Source organism: Caretta caretta, chromosome 4, assembly GCF_965140235.1.
Source record: "Caretta caretta isolate rCarCar2 chromosome 4, rCarCar1.hap1, whole genome shotgun sequence".
Classification (NCBI taxonomy): Eukaryota; Metazoa; Chordata; order Testudines; family Cheloniidae; genus Caretta; species Caretta caretta.
The window spans coordinates 103,339,537-103,365,512 of record NC_134209.1 but is presented as its reverse complement, the minus strand read 5'-3'; the positions used below and the strand labels follow the sequence as shown (position 1 = coordinate 103,365,512).

General features: G+C 42.5%; 1 protein-coding gene across 5 annotated transcripts in view; it reads right to left on the bottom strand.

Annotated features, from left to right (window-relative positions):
* CORIN (corin, serine peptidase) overlaps window positions 1–25,976 on the bottom strand; it is a 331,431-nt gene that overhangs the window by 103,342 nt on the left and 202,113 nt on the right. For all 5 annotated transcript variants that reach the window (XM_075127943.1, XM_075127945.1, XM_075127946.1 and 2 more), the window contains exon 6: window positions 17,450–17,563. In XM_075127943.1, coding sequence (XP_074984044.1) covers window positions 17,450–17,563 — 114 coding nt within the window. The remainder of the gene's footprint in view (window positions 1–17,449; window positions 17,564–25,976) is intronic.

Here is a 25,976-nt window from a genome sequence, read left to right as displayed (position 1 = left end):
AGCGCTCCCATGCCAGGGCAAGATGCAGTCCAGAAAGCACATGGAAAGATAGTGTGCAGCCCCAGAACTTCCCTGGTTACAGCCCCACAGACCTGCCTGAGGCCAGGGACTGTCTTCCTAAAAAAAAGTTGTAAGCGGCATGCCTCTTGCCAATATCCGAATCCAATTAATATTAAAGTCAATGGAACAGGATCGGTTCCCAGCAAAATGTTGCCATTAAATGAAAGGCATTAGTCTACGGATTGCTATTAAGCAAAAGGCACTGTATTTAGCGCTCAGAAAGTATGTGTCTTTGCCCTGAAAATGGTGATTAGGTTAATTCTCACTTCTTCCTACCATCCTCGGGAAATGCGTTGGCCAAATCCTCCGAAACAGTGAAGTCCCTTTGCACCATACTGCACACATAACCTGGTCATTGAGCCAGCATATCTGACCCAAGAAAGATGTCCAGCATAGGGAGATTCTCTGGTGATGAAAAGTCTACATAAAGATTGCTACCCTACCTTCTCTGCTAGTGACTGGAGGAAAGTGTGTATGGCTGGGAAACTCATGGGTTGTTCCAAAACCTGGCTATGGTTTCTACCCCTTGTGGAATTGGTAGCAGCAGTAAATTAGCAGAAGCCTCAAGCTGCCCTACTGTATGCCCAGAGACCAGCCCTTCATACCGTGACCCCAGAATTAGGCCTGATTTGTTCTGCATGATCCTTCGCTGAAGACAAGGGTCTGGGCCTGCTGTATCTTTTTTAAGATACAACACACCTCTCCTGAAAGTTAGAGATAAGTATAAGCACTGGAAATCTGCAAATGGAAAGATTTTGTTGATTTGATGGGCTGGATCAAGCATTCACAAATCTTACACATCACATCTGTCATTGTAATAACAATGTTATCAAGACATAGATAAGCAAATTTTAACATTTTCCAAGGCATGATACAGTGCTTTGTGTGGCTAGGCACCTCCTGTCTCTTGTCAGACTTAGCGCTTTCCCCTCTGGTGATGGCGGAGCTGACGTAATCATCCCCTCTGAGGGCAGGGTTTGCCTTCACCTTCCGTGTTCCCTTAGTCCTATTTTCAGGGTAGGCCTGAGGATCGGCCTATGAGGTGATCCTCCAACAAACAAAAAGGAAACAGTCTCATAAACAAAAAAAACCCCAGGGGGGTAACTTTCGCTGCCGCCTCACTGGTGAAGGGTGTCATCCTGTTGGTTGCCCTGGGGTGTCAGTCCTTCCCCTAGTAGGCACTCAGGTTTCCCCTAGGGGAAGGAACACAGCCTCTCACCTTGGAGTGGCTTATTTCCCTACTGCTACTAGCCTGGCAGCAGCTTCTTTCTTTCTTTCTTTCTTTCTTTCTTTCTTTCTTTCTTTCTTTCTTTCTTTCTTTCTTCTCTGCCCAGAGGAGGGGTTTTTAAAGGCCTCAGGCAGTCCTTAATTGGAATCAGTTGTCCCTAATTGACCTGAGGTAATCCCTTCTCAGTTTGTAGGAAAAAGAGTCTTTATCATTCTGGGGCTAACATATCGGCCTACCGCAACCCTCTTGCAGCCATCCAGCCTGACTCTGTCACACAGACACACACCCCTGCTCAACACCATGGGGTTGGACTACTTGAGTCAAAAAACAGTGCACCCTTGACAGGCCATCAGTATTGCCATGCCTGGTCCCTGACCTGTGTTGCTACTCTGAAGTGGAAGGGTTGTAATGACAGGAACTATCTTATTACCCTTGCATTTCTTTCTTTGTTCCAGTGCATCCATTTCAGGGGGTGTGCCAGGGCAGGAGTAAACCCCTTTAAGGCCTTGCCAAAATGATGGCTGCAGCCTGCTCTCTGGCCAGGAGGCCAGGGGTAGAGACACAGGTATTCAGCAGGGAGCACAGCTGCAAGCCCTAACGAGGGCTGGCTCAGAGGAACATTCTGAGCTAAGTAGTGACAGCTGGGCAAACCTCAGTGAGGAGGCAAGAGGGTGGTATCGCTGTCTCCTTACCAAAGAAGGAAGCCTCAAAAGCCAGGAGACCCTGGGGAGGGTCTGTGGGGCACTAGCTGTTGGGGGATCTGGGAACTAAATGAACATTGTAAATAAAGACAGACCCTTGGGTGATCCAGCAAAAGAAGGCATGGAAGAGTCTTTATTATACCAGCCTAAACACAGGGTGCAGGCTCAAGAGGGAGAAAACCTGCGGGGACACTGTGACGGGGGGCATGGTTAGCGTCAAGGGTAAACCTCCGTCCAAGTAGGTAGTATCGGAGGGGTTCCATGGCCCACCTTACCGCAAGGCCTTCCTTCTCTACCATGGCATACCTTAGTAGGAAATTCTTGCCCAGAGAACAAAGGAATAAGATTGGGTATTCTTTCTCTGTTACCATTTGAGAAAGCATGGCTCCCAACCTGACCTTGGAGGCATCGGTTTGCAGCAAGAACACTTTCTCAAAGTCCGGAGCTACTAGCACTGGGTTACTGCAGAGGGCGGTCCTCAGATCTGTAACAGCTTCTTCAGTTGCGCTGGTCTATTTCACTATGTCTGGGTCCCAGCCTTTTATTAGGTCCATCAACTGGTATGCTCTGGTAGCAAAGTGGGGAATGAATCGCCTGTAGTACGCAGCTATCCCCAGGAATACCCTGACATGTTTCTTCCGGATCGGTAGGGGGCCAACTTTGTATCGCCTCTGACTTGTTCAGTTGGGCTTCACTATGCTCCTCCCAACGACATACCTGAGGTATTTGGCTTCACTTAGCCCTATTGCACATTTGGAGAGATTCGCAGTGAGACCCGCCTTCCTCAGGTTATCCAATACTGCTTCCACCTTTTCTAGGTGTCTCTCCCAGTCTGGGCTATGTATGATGACATCATTGAGGTAAGTGGCCGCATACTTGCCATGTGGACTCAACAGCTTATCCATGAGCCACTGCAAGGTTGCGGGAGCCCCACATAATCCGACTGTTTACTGGTACAATCCCTCTGGTGTCGAAAAGGCAGTCTTCTCTTTGGCTTTCTTGGCCTGAGACTTCTCCAGTGGGCCTATCAGGTCCATGGCTATCCTATTGAATGGAAATTTGATAATTGGCAGAGGTACTAAAGGGACGTCAGGTGCGGTCGGGAGACATGCAATTGGCAGTCTGGGCAGGAGGCACAATATCGTCATACCTCCGTATAAACTCCTGGCCAAAAGAACCTCTGTAGGATTCAATCAAGGGTCTTATCTACCCCCCGATGTCCTCCAAATAAATGACTATGAGCTAGGTCTAACACTGCCCTGTGGTGCCTTCAAGGTACCAAGAGCTGCTCCACCTCTTGCTCTTGGACTACTCTATATAATAGGTCCCTTTTTATCATGAAATATAGCCCTGGGACTTGGGTTTTCCCCTCCACTGGGACCCCATTCACTTCAACTATCTCTTTTCTAATATTATTGTATAGCAGATCATTGGCATGATCCTGCCCAAAATTCTCAAATGAGGGTCCAATGTGTCCAAATTCAAGGGGACCTACTTCTGCTTCCCTCTCAGGGTTGGTCTCCGTGGAACTGGGTCCAGCTTCTAACTTGTTGACTCTCTGCATCACCCCTTGCCAGCTGGACATGATTTCTTCCCTATGAGTGCAGCCTTTTGGTTCTGGGCCAAGATCCTGGTTCCCAACCTCTTGTCTGCCCTCCTTTCTCACCTAGTCTTCCAAGGCTTCCCAGTTGTAGAGAACAAGTCCTGGGCTAATTCACAGAAGACCAGGAGAGGGCTAGTTACTGGGGCCATTGTATTCATCCCGGGGTCACTACTCTCTTCTGACTCATCTATGGGGAATAGACCTCCAAACCCTGGGAAGTCTCATCCTATAAGGACTGGATATGGGAATTTCGGGACCAGCCCCGCCATCACCCTTGTGGTATTCCCCTAGACCTCAATTTGTACAGGAATGGTTGGATAATTGACAGCACCATGTACACAGGTTATTCCAGTGTGCTTGGCCCCGAGACAACTGGTCCCGACCCACAAGTTTCCCTGAGACCAGCATGATGGCACTTCCGGAGTCCTCTAATTCAATGGTCTGTATGCCATTTATCCTAAGTGGCCACATGTATCTATGGGGGGCCATCGCTACTCCCAAGAGGTTTATCAAGCCAGATCTTCATGATCCCCCAGATTGCACTGCATGGGCTCCTCCACTTTAGGGCACTGGATCATTATATGCCCCATTCCCCCACAAGCATAACACCTATATCCTACTCGAGGTATCCCTGTATTCTTTGGGCTAGTGGGCCTTATCCCATGACCCTTTCTCCCCAGGTCCCCAAGTCCCTTTGCGGCCTCAGGCCACTCTTCAGCCTCCTCCCCCCACCCAATATAGTTCTGCCCAGTGCTTCAGAAGCCCGGGCCCTTGGGGTGGGGACTGACCTCTTGCCCCAGTGCATCTCTTCCCTGGTAGTCCAAGAAAGTTCTTTGGCTATTAAGTGTCTCTCTACAAGGGCAACTAATGCATCACAGGAGGAGGTGTCACTTTGGCTGACCCATCCTCGTAGGTTTGGCAGTAGTCCTCTTGTGAACCTGTCCAAGATTATGACTTTCATAATTTTCTCCAGGTTGTGGATCTCGGGGCACAGCCACTTCTACATCAGATGGATCAGGTCGAACGGGTGAGACCTCGGTGCTTTGCCATCCCGATACCTTCACTCATGGAACCTCTGGCCCTTATAGATGTTGTCACCCCGGACCTCGCCAGAATCTCAGCCTTCAGCCGGGGGTAAACTGTAGCTGCTTCCACTGCCATGTCGTAGTATGCCTTCTGGGCCTCCCCACACAGGAAAGGGACGAGGATGCTGGCCCACTGGTCTTGGGGCCAGGCCTCACGTTGGCCCATTCTCTTGGGGGCAAGAAGATATGCCTCCACATCATCTTCCACTGTCATCTTCTGTAGGTAACTACTTGCCCTTAGGGACCATGTCCCATCATGGCCATGGGTCAGAGCGGTCAGGGCCTTCAGCTGGTTCATGACCTCCTTCAGGGTGGCTCAATCCTGGGCTGCTGGCACATCAGCAGTTGATTTGTTTCCTGCTGTAGCTATACCGACTCCTGTTGGGCAGCCATCTGGACCCTGGTAGTCTTTTGTTTTGCTGCTGTGGCCTGTACTGGTGCCCTCACTACATCGTCCATTTTGGGGGTGGAAGTGATTTACCTTGCCGTGGGACAGTTTGCCACGAAGTCTATCCCACTCCTAACACCAGGTGTGGCAAGGCACCTCCTTTCTCTCGCCAGATTTAGCGCTGCCCCCTCTGGCAATGGTGGGCCTGAGGTGGGCAACCCTTCTCAGGGCAGGGTTTGCCTTCCCCCTTCTGTGCTCCCTTAGTCCCAATTTCAGGGCTGAGGGTTGGCCTTTGGGGTGATCCTCCACCAAACAAAAAGGAAACAGTCTCATAAACAAAAAAAACCCCAGGGGGGTAACTTTCGCTGCCCCTCACTGGTGCAGGGTGTCGTCCTGTTGATTGCCCTGGGGTGTTAGTCCTCCCTCCAGCAGGCGCTTAGGTTTGGCTGTTTCCCTAAAGGAAGGAGCACAGCCTTTCACCCTGGAACAGCTTATTTCTCTGCTGCCACTAGCCTGGCAACAGCTTGTCTCTCTCTCTCTCTCTTCCCCTCTTCTCTGCCCAGAGAAGGGGTTTTTAAAGGCCTCAGGCAGCCCTTAGTTGGAATCAGGTGTCCCTAATTGACCTGAGGTAACCACTTCTCAGTTTGTAGGGAAAAGAGCCTTTAATATTCTGGGGCTAACATATCGGCCTACCAAGACTCTCTTGCAGCCGTCTGGCCTGACTTTGTGTTATAGACCCAAAGCAGAGGGAGCTAGGGCTACATTATGAAAATCATTTTAACCTATTGTGAAATAGCACATGCATAACAATTTCTCATTATATCCAATGATTTTAACAGCATGGAACTGTCCAATATTGTGCTCATGAATTATTCTCCGGGGCTCAGAAATTATAGCAATTGTGACTTCTCATCCCTACTCCCATCCTCACTTCTAGACCACCCAGGATCACTCTTGATTTTCAAGGGCCACAGCTAAACAAAGAGTAAGCTGTTTTGAAAATCTGACCCTAAATCTTTTACTTATAAGAACGTGTGGGCCTGACTTTGATCTTACTAGAATGACTTCAAAGGCATAACTTTGGGTTTACACTGGTGTGAGCACAGAATCAGGTCCACTATTTTCTCTCCAAATGATCTACTAATACAGACATCCCCAAGTGGGTTTATTCTTTCTTTCCATGACTGTCAATTGTGTGGCAGATGGGACAAAGGACCCAGTAGGCTAAGTTCCCTGTAAGCTGCGCAGCCGCGCAGCAGCCTTCCTAGCACCACTCAGAGAACCTGTCCAGGGACTTGCCGAGGGAGGGAAGGCTCTCCCCCCACCCCAAATTAGCCCAGCCCCCAACCTGCTGCATCTGGGGCAGCCCGGACCGGTGTGGGGTACCCTTCCCCGGGCCCCAAGTCTGCCACAGCCAGGGTGCCTGGATCAGCTGGGCCAGGGCGGCCCTCCCACGGGCCAAACCCAGCCCCATCGCAGACTTGCCACAGTGCCCATCCCCTGGCCCAAACCCAGCCCCAGCCCAGTCCTGCCAGGGGAGGGGTGCCAATCCTGCGGCCCCAGCCCCGGAGTTGCCACATTGTGGAGAGGCACCTCTCCCCCACAGCCTAGGTGTTACTGTGGGAAGAGAGAGCTGGGGAGAGTCCTCTCTCCCTGGCATAGCCCCAGAACACCCTCTTGCATCCCAAACCCCTCATCCCTGGCCTCACCCCAGAGCCTGCACCCTCAGCAGGAGCCCTCACCCCCTGCACCCAACCCTCTGCCCCAGCCCAGAGCCCGCACCCCTAGCCGGAGCCCTCACACCCCTGCACTCCAGCCCCCTCTGACACTCCGAACCCCTCGGCCCCACCCCCACCACATTAATTTTCTTACGTGCACCAATATGAAGGTGATGTGTCACACATCACCTCCATATTAGTGCACATAACAAAATTCATTCCGCATATAGGTGGGAAAAATTGGAGGGAACACTGCCAGTAAGTACTCTTGTGTTCAGTCTAAAATACTGACTATCCTCTTAATTCAGTGTTGTTCCACATTGTTATAGTGTGAGACACTAAAGTACAGAAAATTACTCACAATTAATTTTTTGGGGTAGCATAATTAACAAAACCGTAACAGGTACATTGTTTTGTTTTGTCATATCTGATGGCAGTAGTAAATTGATGCTAGTACCTGCCAAATTGTAATTTAGAGATAAGAGATTGATTCATTGATAGAAAGGATAAGGTTATGCTGTTCTCTGGCCACCCAGCTCTGAAGGCAGTGCAGAAATAAGGGTGGCAATACCATGACTCCGCTACAATAGCCAGATTTCACAGGGGAGACCAGATTCCACGGGAGAGACCAGATTTCATGGTTCGTGCCATGTTTTTCATGGCCGTGAATTTGGTAGGGCTCTACTTAGGGGTTTGGTGTACCACAGCATGGAGCAGCTATAACAAGTACACACACAAGAAAGATCTCTCCCTGATTCTTGACCTGGATTTAAGAACAACCCAAGAATTCTCAATCTACCCCACAAAATCCTTCCATTTTCACACTTCCCCCAAAGCATGCTGGGCTAAGACACAATGAGATTAGTCAGTATAATATGTAGACTTTCATGCAATATAGATATGTCCAGTAAACATGAGAGATGTGCACCTCCATATTGAGACTCAGTGCTTTAATTCAAAGAGCTCCCAGTAATCTGAGAGACAGCACCAACATACCAGCAAGAGAGAAGACAGGATTTCTCTAGGCTTATTTAATGCTGGCCAGAGAGAGACAATATAAAAAGAGAGATAAGAAACGTAAGAACGGCCATACTGGGTTAGATCAATGGTCCATCTAACCCAGTATCCTGTCTTCTGACAGTGGCCAATGCCAGATGCTTCAGAGGGAATGAACAGAACAGGCAATCAGCGAGTCATCCATGCTCTGTCGTCCAGTCCCAGTTACTGGCAGTCAGAAACTACGGATACTCAGAGCAGGGGGGTTCATCCCTCACCATCTTGGCTAATAGCAATTGATGGACCTATCCTACATGAATTTATCTCATTCTTTTTTGAGCCTCATTATACTTTTGGCCTTCAGAACATCCCCTGGCAATGAATTCCATAGATTGACTGTGCATTGTGTGAAGAAGTACCTCCTTATGTTTGTTTTAAACGTACTGCCATTCATTTAAGTGGGTGACCCCAGGTTTTTGTGTTATGTGAAGGGGTAAATAACACTTCTTTATTCACTTTTTCTATGCCATTCATGATTTTATAGAGCTCTATCATATCCCCCCTTAGTCGTCTCTTTTCTACGCTGAACAGTTCCAGCTTTTTAAAATCTCCTTGTATGGAAACTGTTCTATACCCCGAATCATTTTTGTTGTCCTTCTCTGTACTTCTTCCAATTCTAACATATCTTTTTTGAGGTGGGAGGATCAGAACTGCATACAGTATTCAAGGTGTGGGCATACCCTGAATTTAGATAGTGTCATTATGATATTTTCTGTTTTATGTACCCTTTTCCTAATGGTTACTAATATTCTGTTAGCTTCTTTGACTGCCACTGCACATTGAGGAGTTATTTTCAGAGAACTATCCACAATGACTCCAAGATCTCTTTCTTGAGAGGTAACAGTAATTTAGACCCCATCATTTGGTATGTATAATTGGGATTATATTTTCCAGTGCGCAATATTTTGCATTTATCAACAATGAAGTTCATCTACCATTTTGTTGCTCAGGCACCCAGTTTTGTGAGACTCTTTTGTAACTCTTCATAATTAGCTTTGGACTTAACTATCTTGAATAATTTTGCATAGTCAGAAAACATTGCCACCTCACTGTCTACCCCTTTTTCCAGATCATTTATGAAAATGTTGAACAGCTCTAGTCCCAGTACAGATCAGTGGGGGACCCCACTATTTACCTTTCTGCACTGTGAAAACTGACCATTTATTCCTACCCTTTGTTTCCTGTCTTTTAACCAGTTACTGCTCCATGAGAGAACCTTCACTCTTAACCCATAACAGCTTACTTTGCTTAAGAGCCTTTGGTGAGGGACCTTGTCAAAGGCTTTCTGAAAGTTCAAGTACATTATATCCACTGTACCACCCTGTCCACAAGTTTGTCGACCCCGTCAAAGAATTTTAATAAATTAGTGAGGCATGATTTCCCTTTACAAAAGCAATTTTGACGTTTTTCCAACATAATTGTGTTCATCAATATGTTTGATATTTCTGTTCTTTACTATAGTTTAACCAATTTGCCTGGTACTGAAGTTAGGCTTAGTGCCCTGTATTTGCTAGGATTGCCTCTGGAGCCTTTTAAAAAAATTGACATTACATTAGCTATCCGCCAGTCATCTGGTTCAAAGGCTGATTAAAGTGATAGGTTACATACCACAGTAATAGTTCTGCAATTTCGTATTTGAGTTCCATCAGAACTCTTGGGTGAAGACCATCTGGTCCTGCTGATTTATTACTGTTTAATTTATCAATTTGTTCCAAAACCTCCTCTACTGACACCTCAAACTGGGACAGTTCCTCAGCTCTGTCACCAAAAAAAAATGGCTCAGGTGTGGGATCTGCCTTACATCCTCTGCAGTGAAGACCGATGCAAAGAATTCATTTAGCATCTCCAAAACAGCATTAGCTCCTTTAGCACCTTAATGATCCAGTAACCCCACTGATTGGCAGGCTTCCTGCTTCTGATGTACTTCTGATCTTCCTGGCAGAGAGTTCCAAAGTAAATCAGCCAACCAAGGGAAGAGGAGAAAGTTCACCAAGATAAAGAAACTATGATTCCTGGTAATCCGGGAGGGAAAATGGCCAGAACTCCAGCAGCCACTACACTCCCACACATATTGCTACATGGTAACATCTTTTATTACTCTTTTTAGAAGATGAATATCCATCCTCAAACCCTCTGTCTTTGCACACAGGAGCCACATGAAGATCACTGTAGCACTTTTGCACTTCTTTGCATGGAGAGAAGGGGTTGGAAATGCTCATGGCACTGTTTGGGGGAGAAGAAAGGGTAGGGAGTTCATTAACATGCGCTCCTAAACCTTTAAGCAGTAACCAGTCACACAGAGGGTGCAGGTCTCCTCTTCCCAACCTTAGACATGGGGCTTGACAGTCTTCAGGCTTGGCCTGACTGCTTTAGTATAAGCACTTCTGTTAATAGAACTAAGGGAGTGGTCTCAAATTTGGGAGAGTTTGGTAAATTTGTAGAGCTTCCCCAGGCTTAACAACCTTAATTTTGGACTATGTATATTAATCACTTCTTACCCCCACAAAAAGATTTGTTCTCTCTACTAATTTTGCATTATTTCAGAAGTTTAGATCTGAACTTATGACTTAAAGCCAAGCACTGTGTGTAAGAAAATGTAATAAAATAATCTCACTGTCTTGAATTTTTCAGACCAGTGTATAAAAAAAGAGAAAAGGAACAAAATGGCAAATTCCAAAACCATAAAACTAAATGAAAATATGTGACTTCTGTGTATATTTCATATGAGCAGAACAGCACCCCGCTGGGTTTAAAATTCAAAACATTATTTGTCTTGAATCTGTATCAGCATGAACTACCCTGGCAAGCCTCTATCTTTTCCCATCGGTATGTAACTCTGACTGTATCTATTTCTTAGTATTCCTCATTGTAAACAAAACAAAGCTGTCTTTTCCCCATGGTCCCTCTTCTGGCTAAGTTAACTGTTTGATCTGCATTCATGCCCTAATACATATTTACACTCATCCTTTCATAGCTACAGAAATGACATTTAGAGCATGGCACAGCTTGACAACAGCACTCTGAAACTCAGACAGTGTAATTTAAACAAAGGCACACAGATGTCTTTGCAAGGGCTGAAATAAGTGAATATGTGAGTCTAAATGTCTTAACGTTTTCATTAAGGTTTTGGCAATAATATATTAGACAGCTACTTATTCTCATCATTATACAAATCCCACTTCATAACCACCACTTGTAACTGGTAGAATTTAATTTTCATTAGGGATGGGCCAAAGCCAGTTTTCATAAAATAAAAATTAGTTGAACTTCATTCCTGTTCCTAATCTCTATTAAACCCAAATCTTTTTTAAGTTTCATATCAGTTTGGTTAAGGCTGGTCAAGCTTTCAGATTTACCAGCCCTTTGACCTCTATTAACGTACTTGCCCTTTCAATTTCCCTATTGCAATACACACTCTTCTGTCTGTCAATTCCCCATCCCACCCCTTAAAGATAATTTTAAGTTCCAGCAACTTCTGTGTCATTTGTTTTAAAATATGTTTGTATAATTTCACTGGATTTGTTTAGTAAAATTGGGTATAAGGAATCTTATATGCAGTATGACAAATTCTGCCTCCAGTTACACCCATCCACGTCAGTAAAGTTGCACAGTGTGTAAGTCAGGGCAGAAATTGCCCCTGTACTTGTAAACTTAATAACTTAAAAGTCTCTTACATTTCATGATTAAAATTGCTATGTTAATCTCGTGTGTGTGTGTGTGTGTGTAGTATCTGCCTGAAAATAAAGAAACGACAGTATCTCACATAAAACATGAAACGATCATTGCAAACGGCTCATTGGATTCTACAATTGTCTAGACTCTAAAAGTTACCTAAATAATTTATTTGGTGTATCAAAGGTGAGATAGGAAGAGTGTGTATCAGAAGAAGCCAAGGAGAGGAAAGGAAGATAATTCACTGTGCAATATAATACTGATAATTTATTGATGCAGGCCACTTAAAACACTCTGGGATTCATCTCTTTAGTATCAGTAATTCTTTTTATAACCTCTATTTCATGAGCCTGCATTTGCGATATAAATTATTTTCAAAAATAAAAGTATCTTGATTGAGGCCTTTGGATGTTACTGCAATACAAATAACAAAAGACATCTCAATGAGAGCTGCGATTTTACTACTAATGTATTTCCCAGAAAGACATTCTGTGTTCTGACATAATCCACAATAATGGAAGTATTAACCAGTAGATTAATTCAGGAGAGGCTGAAGAGCTCCCTAGTTGTTTTAAGGTAACTTTTATTATGTATTAGAAAAGTTTGCATGGAAAATGTGTAAACATTCTTTGAACTAATAAAGAGTTCTAATAAATAATAGATCTTGACTGTGAAAATCACTAGCCTTCCCCATGCATTCAAATGCTGAGAAGCCCTTTCTTTGTTGCAGACGATGGGCTAAATCTCACTCACCTTCTTCACATGAGTGGTCCTCTTGAAGTCAATGACACTTTTCATGCAAGGAAGATAAGCAGAATTTGTCTCCCTAGGGGGCCAGATCCTGCAACTGGGTCCACCTGAGCAGACACTTACACCCATGCAGAACAATGGGGCTGTATGCAGTTGCAGGAGTCCACCTGAGAAAATCCAGGTGTAGCCACAAGTTAGCAGACAAGCAAGATGGGTAGCTCCCTATTTCTTCAGCCATTTGGAATTATTATTTAATTTAACAAAACATTAGTAGAAAACAATGATTGTTTTGAACATTTAAAAAAAACAACAACCCTAAATGAAGTGATTACATAATTGTTTAAAAATAAGTACTTTGCTGTACTTGTTTACCAACAATTTGACCTCCTCATCTGTCACATGCTGGAGAAATCATAATGCTCTTATGCTTAAATCTAAAACAAACTAACAAAAATGTTTTCGTTTAAATCACAAAACATATTCATGGAAGTATTTCTTTTCATCTTTAATTTAATAACCATTGTGTTTTTACATAATCCCATATTTTTACTTCCATACAGCTGTGCCAGTTTACAACAGCAGAATTTGGCCCTTTGAACCTAAGGGTAAATCTACATTTGCACTAGGAGGTGCGATTCTCAGTTTGCATAGACATACCCATGTTAGCAGTGTTTGGGATAGCACCTACAAGTAGCAGTGTGTCCACAGCGGCACACCAAGCGTGCACGCAGGGGGTAGGATTGTCCCAGGCAGGACAGTACTTGGGGCAGCTAGCCTGAGCAGCCACCCATGCCACCACAGGCACATTGTTATTTTTAGGAGCTAGCTCAAGCAAAGCTAGCATGGGTATGTCTATGCGAGCTGGGAATCACACATCCCAGTTCAAATATAGATGTACCCTAAATCAGTCCAGTGCCCCTTCAAAGATACAATTAACTACATTTTAAAGTCTACTGATCTGAAACCAGATAGAGTTTGTTGGTTAATTAGTTTACAGAAAGCCTTTTACGTCATTTCAAAGAAATAAAATCTTTTTTTAGTTTTATGAAGTTATGTAGCATCACTGTCTAGACACACTGAGGACTGACTTAATTACAGTACATCAAATCAATTTAACTGAACGGCTAAACATCAACACAGTGTACAACCAAGAGAAAGCTACTTCCACAGCAAATTATTCATCATTGTCACCACAGCCTCATTCTGTTCACTCCAGAGAAAACACTCTGGACAAACAATCCTCCCCTGGGCCAGGAATAAATGAACAGGTCTAGAAAAGACTACCAAGATTCCGATACTGCAAACCTTCAAGCATGTCGGTAACTTGAGCAATCTCATTGTCACTCACATTAGCAACCTCATTGTATTCAACAGGATTACTCATGTCAGCAACGTTACACAAGTGCTTAATTGTTTGCAGGATCAGGATTCAAATTTGTTTCTCCATCTACATTACTAGAAGCCTTTGCTTCCACCTACTGATCTTCAGAGAACAGTTCCATAGAAGTGAAGTTATACCAGTGTAAATGAGATCAGAGTTGAGCCAGATGTTTTACAACTGGTCAAATTACTTAACATAGCCAGAACCTTATCTCTGATTCTGTAGTTAAGTTTGCATCTGCTGTTCCATAAACCTCTTTTTTTCTCTCCAAAAGTTTACAGCTGGAGCATTAAAACAAACTTCACTCCAGATCAAACTTATCTAAGATCTAATAAAGTTTGGACTTTGTTAAATTACACCAGTGTAAAAAGTTTCCCAGGTGTTGTTCTGGATCCTGTTAAATACAGGAATGCCACATATCAGTATCAGCACTGTTAGTTTATGCAAACTAGTTTAAAGCACAGAAAGTTAGAGAAAAGCACATTTTCTTTTCCTCTCCGTTATCTTCTTAGACAGATCATCAATCATGTAATAATTCAACTATCAACAACACATCAAAATATTTGGGGTAACTAGCACATTTCTTTATTATGAAAGCACTGGTCTTGGTTCCAGTTACTGTCTTACACTTAAAGCAGGGATTGAAAAACTTTATTATGTCTCAAGAACACTTTAGCTCAATGCACAGCAGCGGTCAAAAAGGCCAACAGAATGTTAGGAACTATTAGGAAAGGGACAGAAAATAAGACTAAAAATATCATAATGCTACTGTATAAATCCACAGTGCACACACACAATTAACCTGTGGAACTCATTGCCATAGGATGTGGTGCTGGCCAAAAATATAACTGAGTTCAACAAAGAACTAGATAAGTTCACAGAGGATAGGTCTATCAATGGCTATTTGCCAAAATGGTCAGGCATGTAATTCCATGCTCAGGGTAACCCTAAACCTCTCACGGCCAGAAGCTGAGAGTACAAGACAAAGCGGTTCACTGCAACTGCTCTGTTCAGTACAGTTCCCCTGAAGCCCTGGTACTAGGCTGTAGGAGACAGGATACTGGGCTAGATGGATCATTGGTCTGACACAGCATGGCTATTCTTATGTTCTTATATCTTTTTTTTTAACTTTAGCTGTTGAATTATGTTAATATTTTTTAGCTACTAGTTAGTCTTAATTAGGGTAAACAACCTATTGATGCTGTTAGTATCCTAAGTAATCAAGTGAATACCATAGTGGTTGGTTTCAGAGTAGCAGCCGTGTTAGTCTGTATTCGCAAAAAGAAAAGGAGTACTTGTGGCACCTTAGAGACTAACAAATTTATTTGAGCATAAGCTTTCGTGAGCTACAGCTCACTTCGGAAAGCTTATGCTCAAATAAATTTGTTAGTCTCTAAGGTGTCACAAGTACTCCTTTTCTTTTTACCATACTGGTTGATGCTCATAGTTTTCAAATTTTATACTCAATTTTTTAATACTAGTTCATTCACTAAAGTTAACCAACTTTGTTTCAATGTACTTTATATTTTAGAATTTCATATTGCTTTAAATATTGCTACATTGTATCACTGCTTTTATTTACCTGTTTTTATCTGGTGTATCCCATTTGCATTATCCCTATTGATTTAATTATTAGTTTCTTTTTTCATTTTGATGTTTAAATAAATGTTTCAAAGTCACATTCAATTGTTTATTTGGGGACATCCTTTAGTGTATAGGGAAAAGAATTCTTTGTAAAATGTAAGTGGTTAATCCTTGAGTGCAGTCTCATTAATAATCATAATCAATAATTCCATCTTTTGATTTGGTTATCCTGAACTCCTCATATGAGAAGCAATTAATTAGTAATTCCATGTAATTGACTGTTGGTTCTCCCAATTATCAAGTCTGATAATTGTTTGTTTTCTTTAGGTAATTTTATTTTGAAAATAACCTGGTGCCCAACCTCTTTCTATCCCACAGCACCCTGTGTCTGACCATGTTTTTGCCTCTCGGCATCTGAACAATGCAGACTCTTCAACCTACCCACATAGCTAAAACTCATTCAAATCCCACACATTAGCTATATTTGAAGATTTGTTTTAGAATTAATAGTAATTTTTGCTATTATTCTTCATAATTGAAAGTTTCTTATTCAGCAGGGGCTGACATATAATGTTCTTCCATTTCAAATTGGCTGCCACTCTGTTATTGCTGTCCACAAGAGTGAGGCCACAGCCTGCCCTTAGCTACTTATTCCAATAAGAGTAAAAGCGAAGCTGCCCTCAAGGGAACGTGGTACTCCCTGTCAGAACAAGGGACAATGCATGGTTAAGGCAACCAAATAACCTTACCTCTCCCTTGTGTGCCACTATGAGGGGAGAAAATAGAAAAAATCTGTGTCTTTAAAATTCAATTTAATTTAATCTAGGATTACAAACACTAATGCACTAATCATATTTGTATATTGATTGCACAGTGTTATGCAAGTTAATGTTAACTGTGCATTTCCATACCTTCACATGTTTGGATTTCTTTTCAATCTAATCTTAATTCTGAATTTTCTGAGTTTGTAATGCTTGTTTTTTAATAATTACAACATCCCTGTAATGCTTTACTGTTAAATTACTTCTATGCCCTCAACCTTTCAATTGACTTTCAATAGGATATAGGATCCTAAATCATGTAGGTACTTTTGAAAATGTTATTCTAAATTAAACTGGAGTTAACACTGAGGGTAAAAACACAACAGGTTTGGCAACCTGTAGCCTTACTCCTATTGAGACTTATAGGAGATGGCAGCCATGACTTGCTTCTAATAGATTCCCAGATAAAAACTATGTGTAAAAATTTCCCAAAGCAGCTAAATTATTTGTGAATTTAAGTCACATTAATTTATGGACCTCCAATGTGACTCAGAATCCTAACTCACTTAGGCATTTTATGCATGTTACACATAGTTTCCCTCTGGGAATCCATAAGAGGCAAGTGATTTTCAGAAGTGAGCCCAAGCTACATAGTTCAGATCCTAATCCAGATCTGATTTTTTTCAAAGTTTGGGTGTATTTGGATCCAGAGTTTTGATTTGACTCTCTGATAATTTTCCCTATCTATTTACTTATCCCCCAAACCGTCCCTCTTTCTTCCTATTTTACCCTTTTCACTGTTTTGTCTACTGTTGATTTTTTCAGAGTCTCTGAACACAGGGGTTAGTTTTAGAATTTAGTCATCTAAACAGATGATCATGTGTATGAGCTTTGAAATATATACTACACTGGAGAAGGGAAATGACAAATGAAGATACTTAATGGGCATATATATTTTCCTTTTCCATGGCACCTCATAGTAAAATTTGTTTATAAAAGACACATTCAGGGCTGGAGAAGAAACAATTTTCTAAGCAGATGATTTTGTATCTGCTGTAGAATCAAAGCCAAGTACCAGAAGAGTATACACTCAAAACTTGTAACCTGGTTATCTCTTTACAAAAATGGTCTTTATGGCAAGTTACTTATCGATTAAAAAAACCACAGTCCTGTCCAATAATACTTTTAACTGCCATAGGTCCTTGAAGAAATCTTAGCTGTTCAACTGCCAATAAAATCAAGCTTCTAAACATAAACTTTAAAAGGTCTACAAAGACATTCTGTGGTCAGGCTGGGCAAAGGCAAACATATTCATAGGCACCTGAAAGAGAGGCCAGAAGCGAATATACACAAAAGCTACACAAAGCTCTTCTCCTGTTACAATAGTTGACTTTTGTTTCTAGGCTCCCCTGGACTCAGTGTTCTGTCTAGACAAATACTATAAGGATATAAAGTAACATACTGCAATGTGCCTCATCGCTCCAGTCATCACAGTCATTGTAGCCATTACATTGTAGTTTCCCAGGGATGCAGATTCCACTGGCACATAAGAAGCTCTCGTCTCCTCCGCACAGCACTTGGAAGGGAAGGGAAAGGAAAAAACACAGGATAAGCCTTTCAGATTTTAAAAAATAACATCATAAGCAATATCTGTTTTGAATGTGTGTCATCCATTAAAAGTGTATTTAAATAACAAACTCATGATTAATCAGTCTTAATTAGAGATGGGCTGGGAAAGTGGAGTTCAGATGCACACCAAATTTAGGCCAGCAACTGGGCGCTCAGGAGCAAGACAATCAGGGCTAAGGTTCCAGCTCAGTAGTGCCAAAGTGAGATTTTCTTTCTATGAATTTATATGCCCCACTTCACCATACTGTGGGTGCCCCTCAAACATTCATGAATTTATCTCATAATACCCCGGTGTATTAGGGAAGTATTATTATCCCCAGTAGACAGATTGTGAACTGATACACCCAAATTGTGACTAGTGGTTTTGGATGCCCCTCTTGAGATACCTTAAAGAGGGCCTGATTTTTTAGAGGGTGGGTACTCAAAATGTTCTGACAACGCAGCCCCTTTATGATGTCTCAAGCTGGGCATTCAAAAATGGAGGCATTGAAAATCACCGGTCATTCACAAAAATCTTAACCTAATTGACATGTATAAAATCCCAGACAAAGCCAGGAATACAATCCACATGCCCACGTCCATGCTTTACCCAAAGGCCTTGCACACCTACGCTGACAAAATTTGTGAGGTCCGTAAATAGTATTATACAGGGGTACAATTCTAAAGGCTGTCAGGTACAGGGGGTTGACCTGCATTGTGTGGTTTTGTTCTTTTTAAAAACTACAGCAGTACTCAATAAACTTAAGCAGAACAGCAATTCTCAGCAACCGTAAAATATAGTTATAAAAATGAAAATGAGAGAGAGTTTCCAGGAGCAGAAAACTATCACTTTGCAGCTAGAAAGTCATTAAATTTAACTGTGAAAATGGGAAATTTCCATCAGGCAATTTCATTAAAATTCAAAATTCTGTTCACATAGTGGAACTTAACCATTTTTAGCCAGGTCAGTTTTGCACTGTATTAGAAATGCAGCTGGCCATATAATAGAGTCTGAAGCTTAATATGACACGTCACCAAAGTTTACGGTCACATAAAGGAGCCATAGAAATGTTAGAAGAAAAAGTTCACTAAATTGAATTTTGTATGCTTGGGTAAAGCATTTCCAAAAGCTGTACTTCTGTTGTATCCCAAAGTACAAACCAAATTAGGTTTAGAGCCAAATTATGTTTATAATTGATAATATTACTGTGACAGGTATGCCAACCACATGCAGTGTCTTTGGGGACTATTGTATTAACTTTATGAATGTCATATGTGTTACTGTAGGCTAGGGATTGTATTCTGCTTCATGGGAGAGGGTCATCACTGGTCTTTCAGGAACAAAAACCACTCCGGGGAGATTATAGCTGTCCTGGGACTGAAAACAGCTCCAGAGAAGTACAACCCCCTGGAGTGACTGGCATATACTGGTTCAGGTCAGTTTCAAAAGCCACGGGAGACAAAGAAAGAACCTGGGGGATCAAGAGCCAGATTGAATTGACAGAAAGGGCTTCATTTTAATCCAATGAACAGCCATGACCCTTTGACCAAGGCAGGAGCCAAACCCTGCTGTATGTTTAGGATGCATTTAGACCTGTTATTATTTTATATATTTTCTTTGTAAGGCTTCTGTCCTTCAATATATATACTCTGCTTTGAGAGAGCTGTTTGGTTACTGATAACCACTAGCATATATTGATCAGAACCCTTGGAGAGAAAGCAAAGCACAGGTGCTGGATATTAGTCACTCCTGCCAGGATAATCTCCACAAATTGCCAGGGAGCTACAGCCTAACTCCTGGTGAGAAGGGAGAGGGATGCAGGTCCCAGCTCAGAGAGAGGTGACAGTTAGAGGCCTCAGACCTGAAAGGGCATTCCTTAAGCATACCACAGAGGAGGGGGCCACAGGTGCAGTTATCCCAAAACTGTGACAATTATTATTTACTTTGCAGTAATGTCTAAAGGCCCCAGTCAGGGGCCAATGTTCTTGGCATACCTAGATGCAGATCTGCCTGGAAAAGTGGAAGCAGTGCATTATGCATCCAGAGGACATTGGTACAATAGTGAGCAGCAGCTCTTCCTACATCTTTAGAAAAGGTGTAGCAAATCTTCGCACCTATTGCTACCCTGCCAGCTATTACTATCTGCAATTACTAGGTTTAAATCTCATGGCGGAACAGGTTCCCTGACAGGCAGGAACACTATAATTAGGTCTTTCAGAAACCTAATCACTGTCAAATGAGAAGACTTTGTGATTCTCTGCCAGCGCGTCGTAAGTTGAGATGGTTGCCATGTGAACCTTGATAGAGCTGAGGGACAAATTCTTTCTTTTTAGCTCAAGTAACTAGTGAAGAATCTGCAGGATCGAGGAGTAATGTGGAATCAATGAGTTTTGGTGACACTAGTGGGAGAATCGCATCCATTTTGCCAGGTGAGTTTGTTTTGTCTTCTACTTATTAGAACTCCCCTAACTGGGGAAGAGCAAGACTGCTGCATTGATGACATCCATCTAGTCACCATGCTGTGAAGTGCAGGGACAGTAGATTTGGATGTGGGATCTGTCTCTGGTTCTGACACAGCAGGTCTGGGAGCAGAGGTAAGTCTTGGGATGGGATACTGACAGGTCAATAGACCTGTGAACCAGAATTGTCTTTTCATTCGCCACTGTGACCACACAGCAGGAAGGGGTGTAAAAGAATTTCGCACCTGTAAGAGGCATGCATTGTGAGATATAGGCAGTGCCAAAGCAGGCATCTGCCACAGGGTTCCGATGTGGTGCTCATTGACGGGAGGGCTTACTTTCCTGCAGAGTATATCCACCAACTCCTTTACTTCCTCAACAGGGATTTGGAGGGCCTAGGCCATCCTTTTTAATAGGTTTTGGATAGCCTTGTAGTCATGCATTTCTGAGGCCAATTGTGGCACTACAGCAGCCTCATCGGGGACAAAGAGAAAAGGATTACCAGTGCTGGAAGGTGCCTGCTCTTCCATTTCTTCCTCTTCAGCTTATGGCTATACTGGAACCCAGGGGAGGGACACTGTTGGGATCTCTGTGTGTGCAGTGCCATGGAGCAGATAGTCTTCTGGTGGTACAGTTGCTCACTCACACCAAGACTCCTCTGAGCCAACTAGAGTCCCCAACAGGGCGACATGGGAACTGGTGGATAAGAGTCTAGTGGCCAGGGTGTAGGGACTCATGAGTCCAGGTTCTGTGGGTCCCAGTATCTCTCTTGTGAGAAATGTCTGGACTCGCTATAAGATGTTGAGGGCTGTGGTGAGAATCTGGGTGAGTAAAGATGCTGCTGGTATGAATCTTCCTCACCCCCTGAGTCTGAAGATAAAGCTGAAAAGAATGTATAACCCAGATTCATGTGGTGCTGTGGCCTTCGGGCTGATGGTGCCATCCTAGTGGATAAAGTCAGTGCTGACTGTAGTGCTGAAGTTGACAGAAAAGGGGACTGTGGCTCCAGATGTGCCGTCTGTGCAGGTCCGTCGGTATGGATCACCTGAAGAATGCTGTGTGGGGTTGTATAAATGAGCTGTAACCAAGTTTTCTTAGGGTAGTACCACAGTCTTTGCCATGATGATGGTGCACTACTGCAATCAACCTGGTTCAGGTGCTGAGAGAGTCAATGCCAGGGCCACTGAGGCAGACGGTGCTGGGGTCAATGCCAAACTATTTCCCGAAGTCTCAGATTTCAGTGCCAGGTGTTTTGGTGCCATATTGTCAGAATTGGTCTGGGACTGAGATTTGGTGATGAGACTGGGCGGGGCTGTGAAGTCTCACATGATGTTCACTACTGTGGGGTGGTTTTCCTCTTAGAGTAAGCTCTGGTAGGTGATCTACCTTTGGAACTTCTAGTTGCTTGTGGTCTGTCTGAGGACAATGCTCTCTTCATCATTTGATCCAGGGCCCTTGAAAGCAATGAGCCTGTGCTCATGTTCTTGGATTGTGAAGGTCCCTGTACAGGGGAGTTCAATGAGCCCAGTTCAGAAATGAGTCTCACGGATTTAGTCATTCGGAAGACCTGAAGGTGGGCCTCGCTGTCTTTCCTAGCCCAGGAGCTGAAGAAATTACAAATGGCACATTTATTAGGAATGTGCAGTTCTCCTGGAGTAATAGAGACATTTTGAGTGTCTGCATGAAGTTGGAATAGTTCCCTTGCAGGAGTGGCAGCATTTGAACTCAGGAGACCTGGATGACACCATACCCATGACAAATAAACCCGCTAACAACTAAAGGTTGCAACAGGCAACCGGATGAATAAATTACTAAAACAATAAACGAAATTGAACTGTAAAAAACCAATTAGCTATGAAGTACAGATGAAAGGCTGACAGTCTGTTGGACAGTCAGGCTCTGTCCCTAAACTGGGAAGCAGTGAGAGGAACTGAATAATGGCAGGCACATCTCGCCCTTATGTGCCTTCTCAATGGAGCATGAGGACTGAAGAGTGCATGCCCTTAACTATTTTTTTTAATGTGAGAGTTTGAGAGAAGGAGAATGTGAATGGCGGGGGCGGGGATTCTGGAGGGTTATGTACAGGAAAAAAAAACAGAAAATGAGGGAGGTAAATAAAAAGATGATCAGATTAAAATAATATAAATAATGGGAGAAGATTTAAGCCCTGAAGCAGTGCCGACAACCCTGGCAATTTTTTCATGAGTCTCATAATATTTGAGGCTTTTCTTATAGCCTCAACTGTTTGAGTCAAGTGATTATGTGAGAATATCAACTTTCACTTAAAACAAAACAAATCTTCTAGCCCTATGGTTGCTTGTTCACCTGCACATCTACCAATGTGATATATGCCATCATGTGGCAATTCAAATACATGCAGAGGGAGTTCAGCATTTTTATTTATTCAAATGTTTATGAATACTTTTTTGGGGTCGGGGTAGGTAGTATTTACCCAGCTCTATGCTATTCTATCTAGTCAGAGTTATATTCAGTTCCTAGGGTCTATGTTATACATTACATTAGCAAAAGAGGGGAGGGAAAATTTTATATGGAAACATATGGAAAATGTTGTTTTCCACAATGTTTCGTCCACAACAATTAGCCCAGCAATGCTGCTATGTATTTTCATATTTATACATTTAAAGGGGAAGAGACTTATGATTTAACCCCTCTTGCTTGACTGATGTGTATGAATAGGGCCCTACCAAATTCTCAGACCGTGACATCAGGTCTCCCCCATGAAATCTGGTCTTTGGTGTGCTTTTACCCTCTACTATGCAAATTTCATGGGGAGACCAGCATCTCTCAGAATGGGGATTCCTACCCAAAAGAGGGTTGTGAGGGGGGAGGGGGTTGCAAGGTTACTGTAGGGCAGTATTTGTCACCCTTACTTCTGCGCTGCCTTCAGAGCTGGGTGGCTGGAGAACAGCAGCTGCTGGCCAGGTGCCCAAATCTGAAGGTAGCGCCCTGCCAGCAGCAAAGGAGAAGTAAGGGTGGCAATACCATACCATGCCACCTTTTCTTCTGTGCTGCTGCCTTCAGAGTTGAGTCAGGACCCCATCAGTTACTGTGAAATTTCAGATTTAAATATCTGAAATCATGAAATTTATGATTTTTAAAATCCTATGACCATGACATTGACCAAAATGGACCATGAATTTGGTAGGCCCTACCTATGAATTATGAGGGCCAGCTTTCTTTTTATTTGATCATGTTTCCAACTGTAAATTTTATTTGAAATTACTTACATTTTAATTACAATCAGATAGTTTTAAATAAAGTTGCAGCCTCTGTATTTAAACAAGTTATGGGGGTCTGTCTCATTTGCCATAAAATATTAAATCATTTTAATCTCCTGCCCTGCCCCCCACCACTAGCACACCTTGAATGATCCTATTATAGTTATGGAATATTTAACAGATCAGATTCTGTGAAATGACACCAAATTTTGAAAGATTGCTTGGAACATTTTTAAGCTTTTTAGAATCCATTCAAGGATCAAATCTGGGAAGCTAAACATCATCCATGTTTCCTTAATACACAGCCCTGGAACTCTATCCTACTTCCCTTGTGTACACCAAACTCCCAGTGACGCTAATAGGGACTTGGGGTGTGAAATGAATATAGGATTGGGCCCTCAGTGAATAATCTATTTAGCTTCTTATGAGGGTTGGGGTGAGAGTGATACAAATGCTTTGAAGCCAATGGAAGTCTGAACATAAATACTGAAGGAATATAATGATACATGATAAATATAAATAATGAATATTAAACAAGATTCAGATTCTTAACTGCTGTAATGAAACACAAAATAATCATTGCTAGTGCCTGAGTCTTTTGATCCTGAAATAAACTATTTTGATAGGATCAACATGCAGAGGAATGTCCACTATTTAAATCATGCTTGGTATTTTAAAAGTCTCTCTGGTTGTTACCAACATGGTTACCCAAACCGAGCCAGGGCTGTCACCCTTTAGATGTCTTCACTGCAATTAGCTTTGTATCTGGGTTTTTGCAATATTGAGTTAAGGTGCAGCTTGGAAAGTGATGTTTTGCTATTCATTATCCCTTAATTTTTGAGTGTATTAATTAATTAAAGACAAGAAGAGATTGGCATATGAAGGTACCTTCCCTTTTCGTGCACAATATTGAGTTAAAGAAGTGTGTAATGTGAAATAATATATACATGAGCCAAATGCATCCCTGATTTTACTCCACTGGAATCAACCCAATAGAATCAATGTAACACCAGCAATGAACGTGGCCCAATACTTTAAATCACAAACAGATTTGTAATCTCTGGCAAGGAAAATTCACTTATCTCTAATACCTTGAAAATGCAGATGTCTTGTGGTGCACAGAACTATTTGCATCTCCAAATATAAACTTCTTATTTCAAGACCTATACCAGTCAGTACCATACTGAATTTGTTTGCTACTATTAAATATGTGAGAGAAATGGTAGTCAGATTCAATTTGGCTTCACAGAATCATAGAAATGTGGGGCTGGAAGGGACTGCAAGAAGTCATTGGATCCAACACACTGGGCTGTGGCAGGGCCAAGTAAACCTACACCAACCCTGATAAGTGTTTGTCCAACCTGTTTTTAAAAACTTCCTGTATATAAACATCTATACTTGTAAGAAAAGTCTATGGCTTTAAAGCCTTTAGTCCTACAGAAATTACTTCATTTTATAGGAAGAAAAGTCCAAATTAAGCTCTTCAATAGTTTGAAAGGCTTCACAGATGCATGTTGATCATATTTTGAAGAAATACAGACAGTCTGACTTGCAGGCCGAGATGATCTGTTGATTTGGAAAGGTATCTTCATTGTTTTTTCTCTGCCACATCTGAGGTATAGTTACAAGAAGGAATATCACTCACCTCTGATAATTTGGGTTCTCAAAAGTGCTGAGCCCTCTCACAACTCCAACTGCAGGCTCTCACCTTGAAAAATCAAGCCCAAATGAAGAATAAAATAAGAGAACTTATCTAACTCCACTAACTAAGGGCCTGATCCTGCAATATTTTTCCCCTGAAGGAAAGATCAGGTCTTCATATCAATCTTTGATCTGCTTTCCTGACAAGCTTCGATAATTTTCTCTATTCAAATTTCACTCAAATCCTTCACAGACTGTGAGCACACAGCAGGAAACTTTATAAACTCCAGACTCTATAAAATGCTGATGTGGTTTTATTTTTTCAGTTAGCATCTGAGATCTCTTCAAAAAGACATCTTTCAAAATTGTAGAATAAGTCAGATTCTTTTGGAAGCAGGGTGGAGAGGTGTGCCTCTATGTCTCATGCAGTTTGCGGCTCCCCTCAGCTTAACTCCCCTATCGCTGGGGTGGAGGAGACTGGTTTCCAGTCAGGGTACCTGGGCATGCCTGAAGGGGCATTGCTTTCATACCTGGGCTCAGGCTTAGGTGCCTGTTCAGGTCTGCACTGGAATAACCCTGGCAGGCAGTTTGGGGTGGTTAACAGTTTTAAATAAAATTGCAGTCTCTGCATTTAACCATACTATTTTGTCTGTGTCTCATTGTTTCCATATCCACATGAATAATTACAGCTCACTTTTGCTGTTCTGTAGTTCAGATCTGAAGTTCTGGGTGCTCTTCTTAACCAAACCACTCTGTCCTTTTAAGGTAATAACAAGTTTATGAAGTGCCAAATGTGTACTATACATTTTACAGACAAATCTGAGGAAAGCATCCCTGCCCGAAGCATTTATAATATAAGGCCCTGATTTTACAACTTCCAGAGCATGGGCAGATGTCTATATCTATGCAATGCCCCATTAACTTCAACAGGACTCTGTAAGGATGTAGGGGTTTGCCCATGAAGTGGCAATTTCAGGATTTGGTATCCAAATGGGTAATATAGACATATGGGGTTTGATGAAATAAGAACAAGTGAAAGAG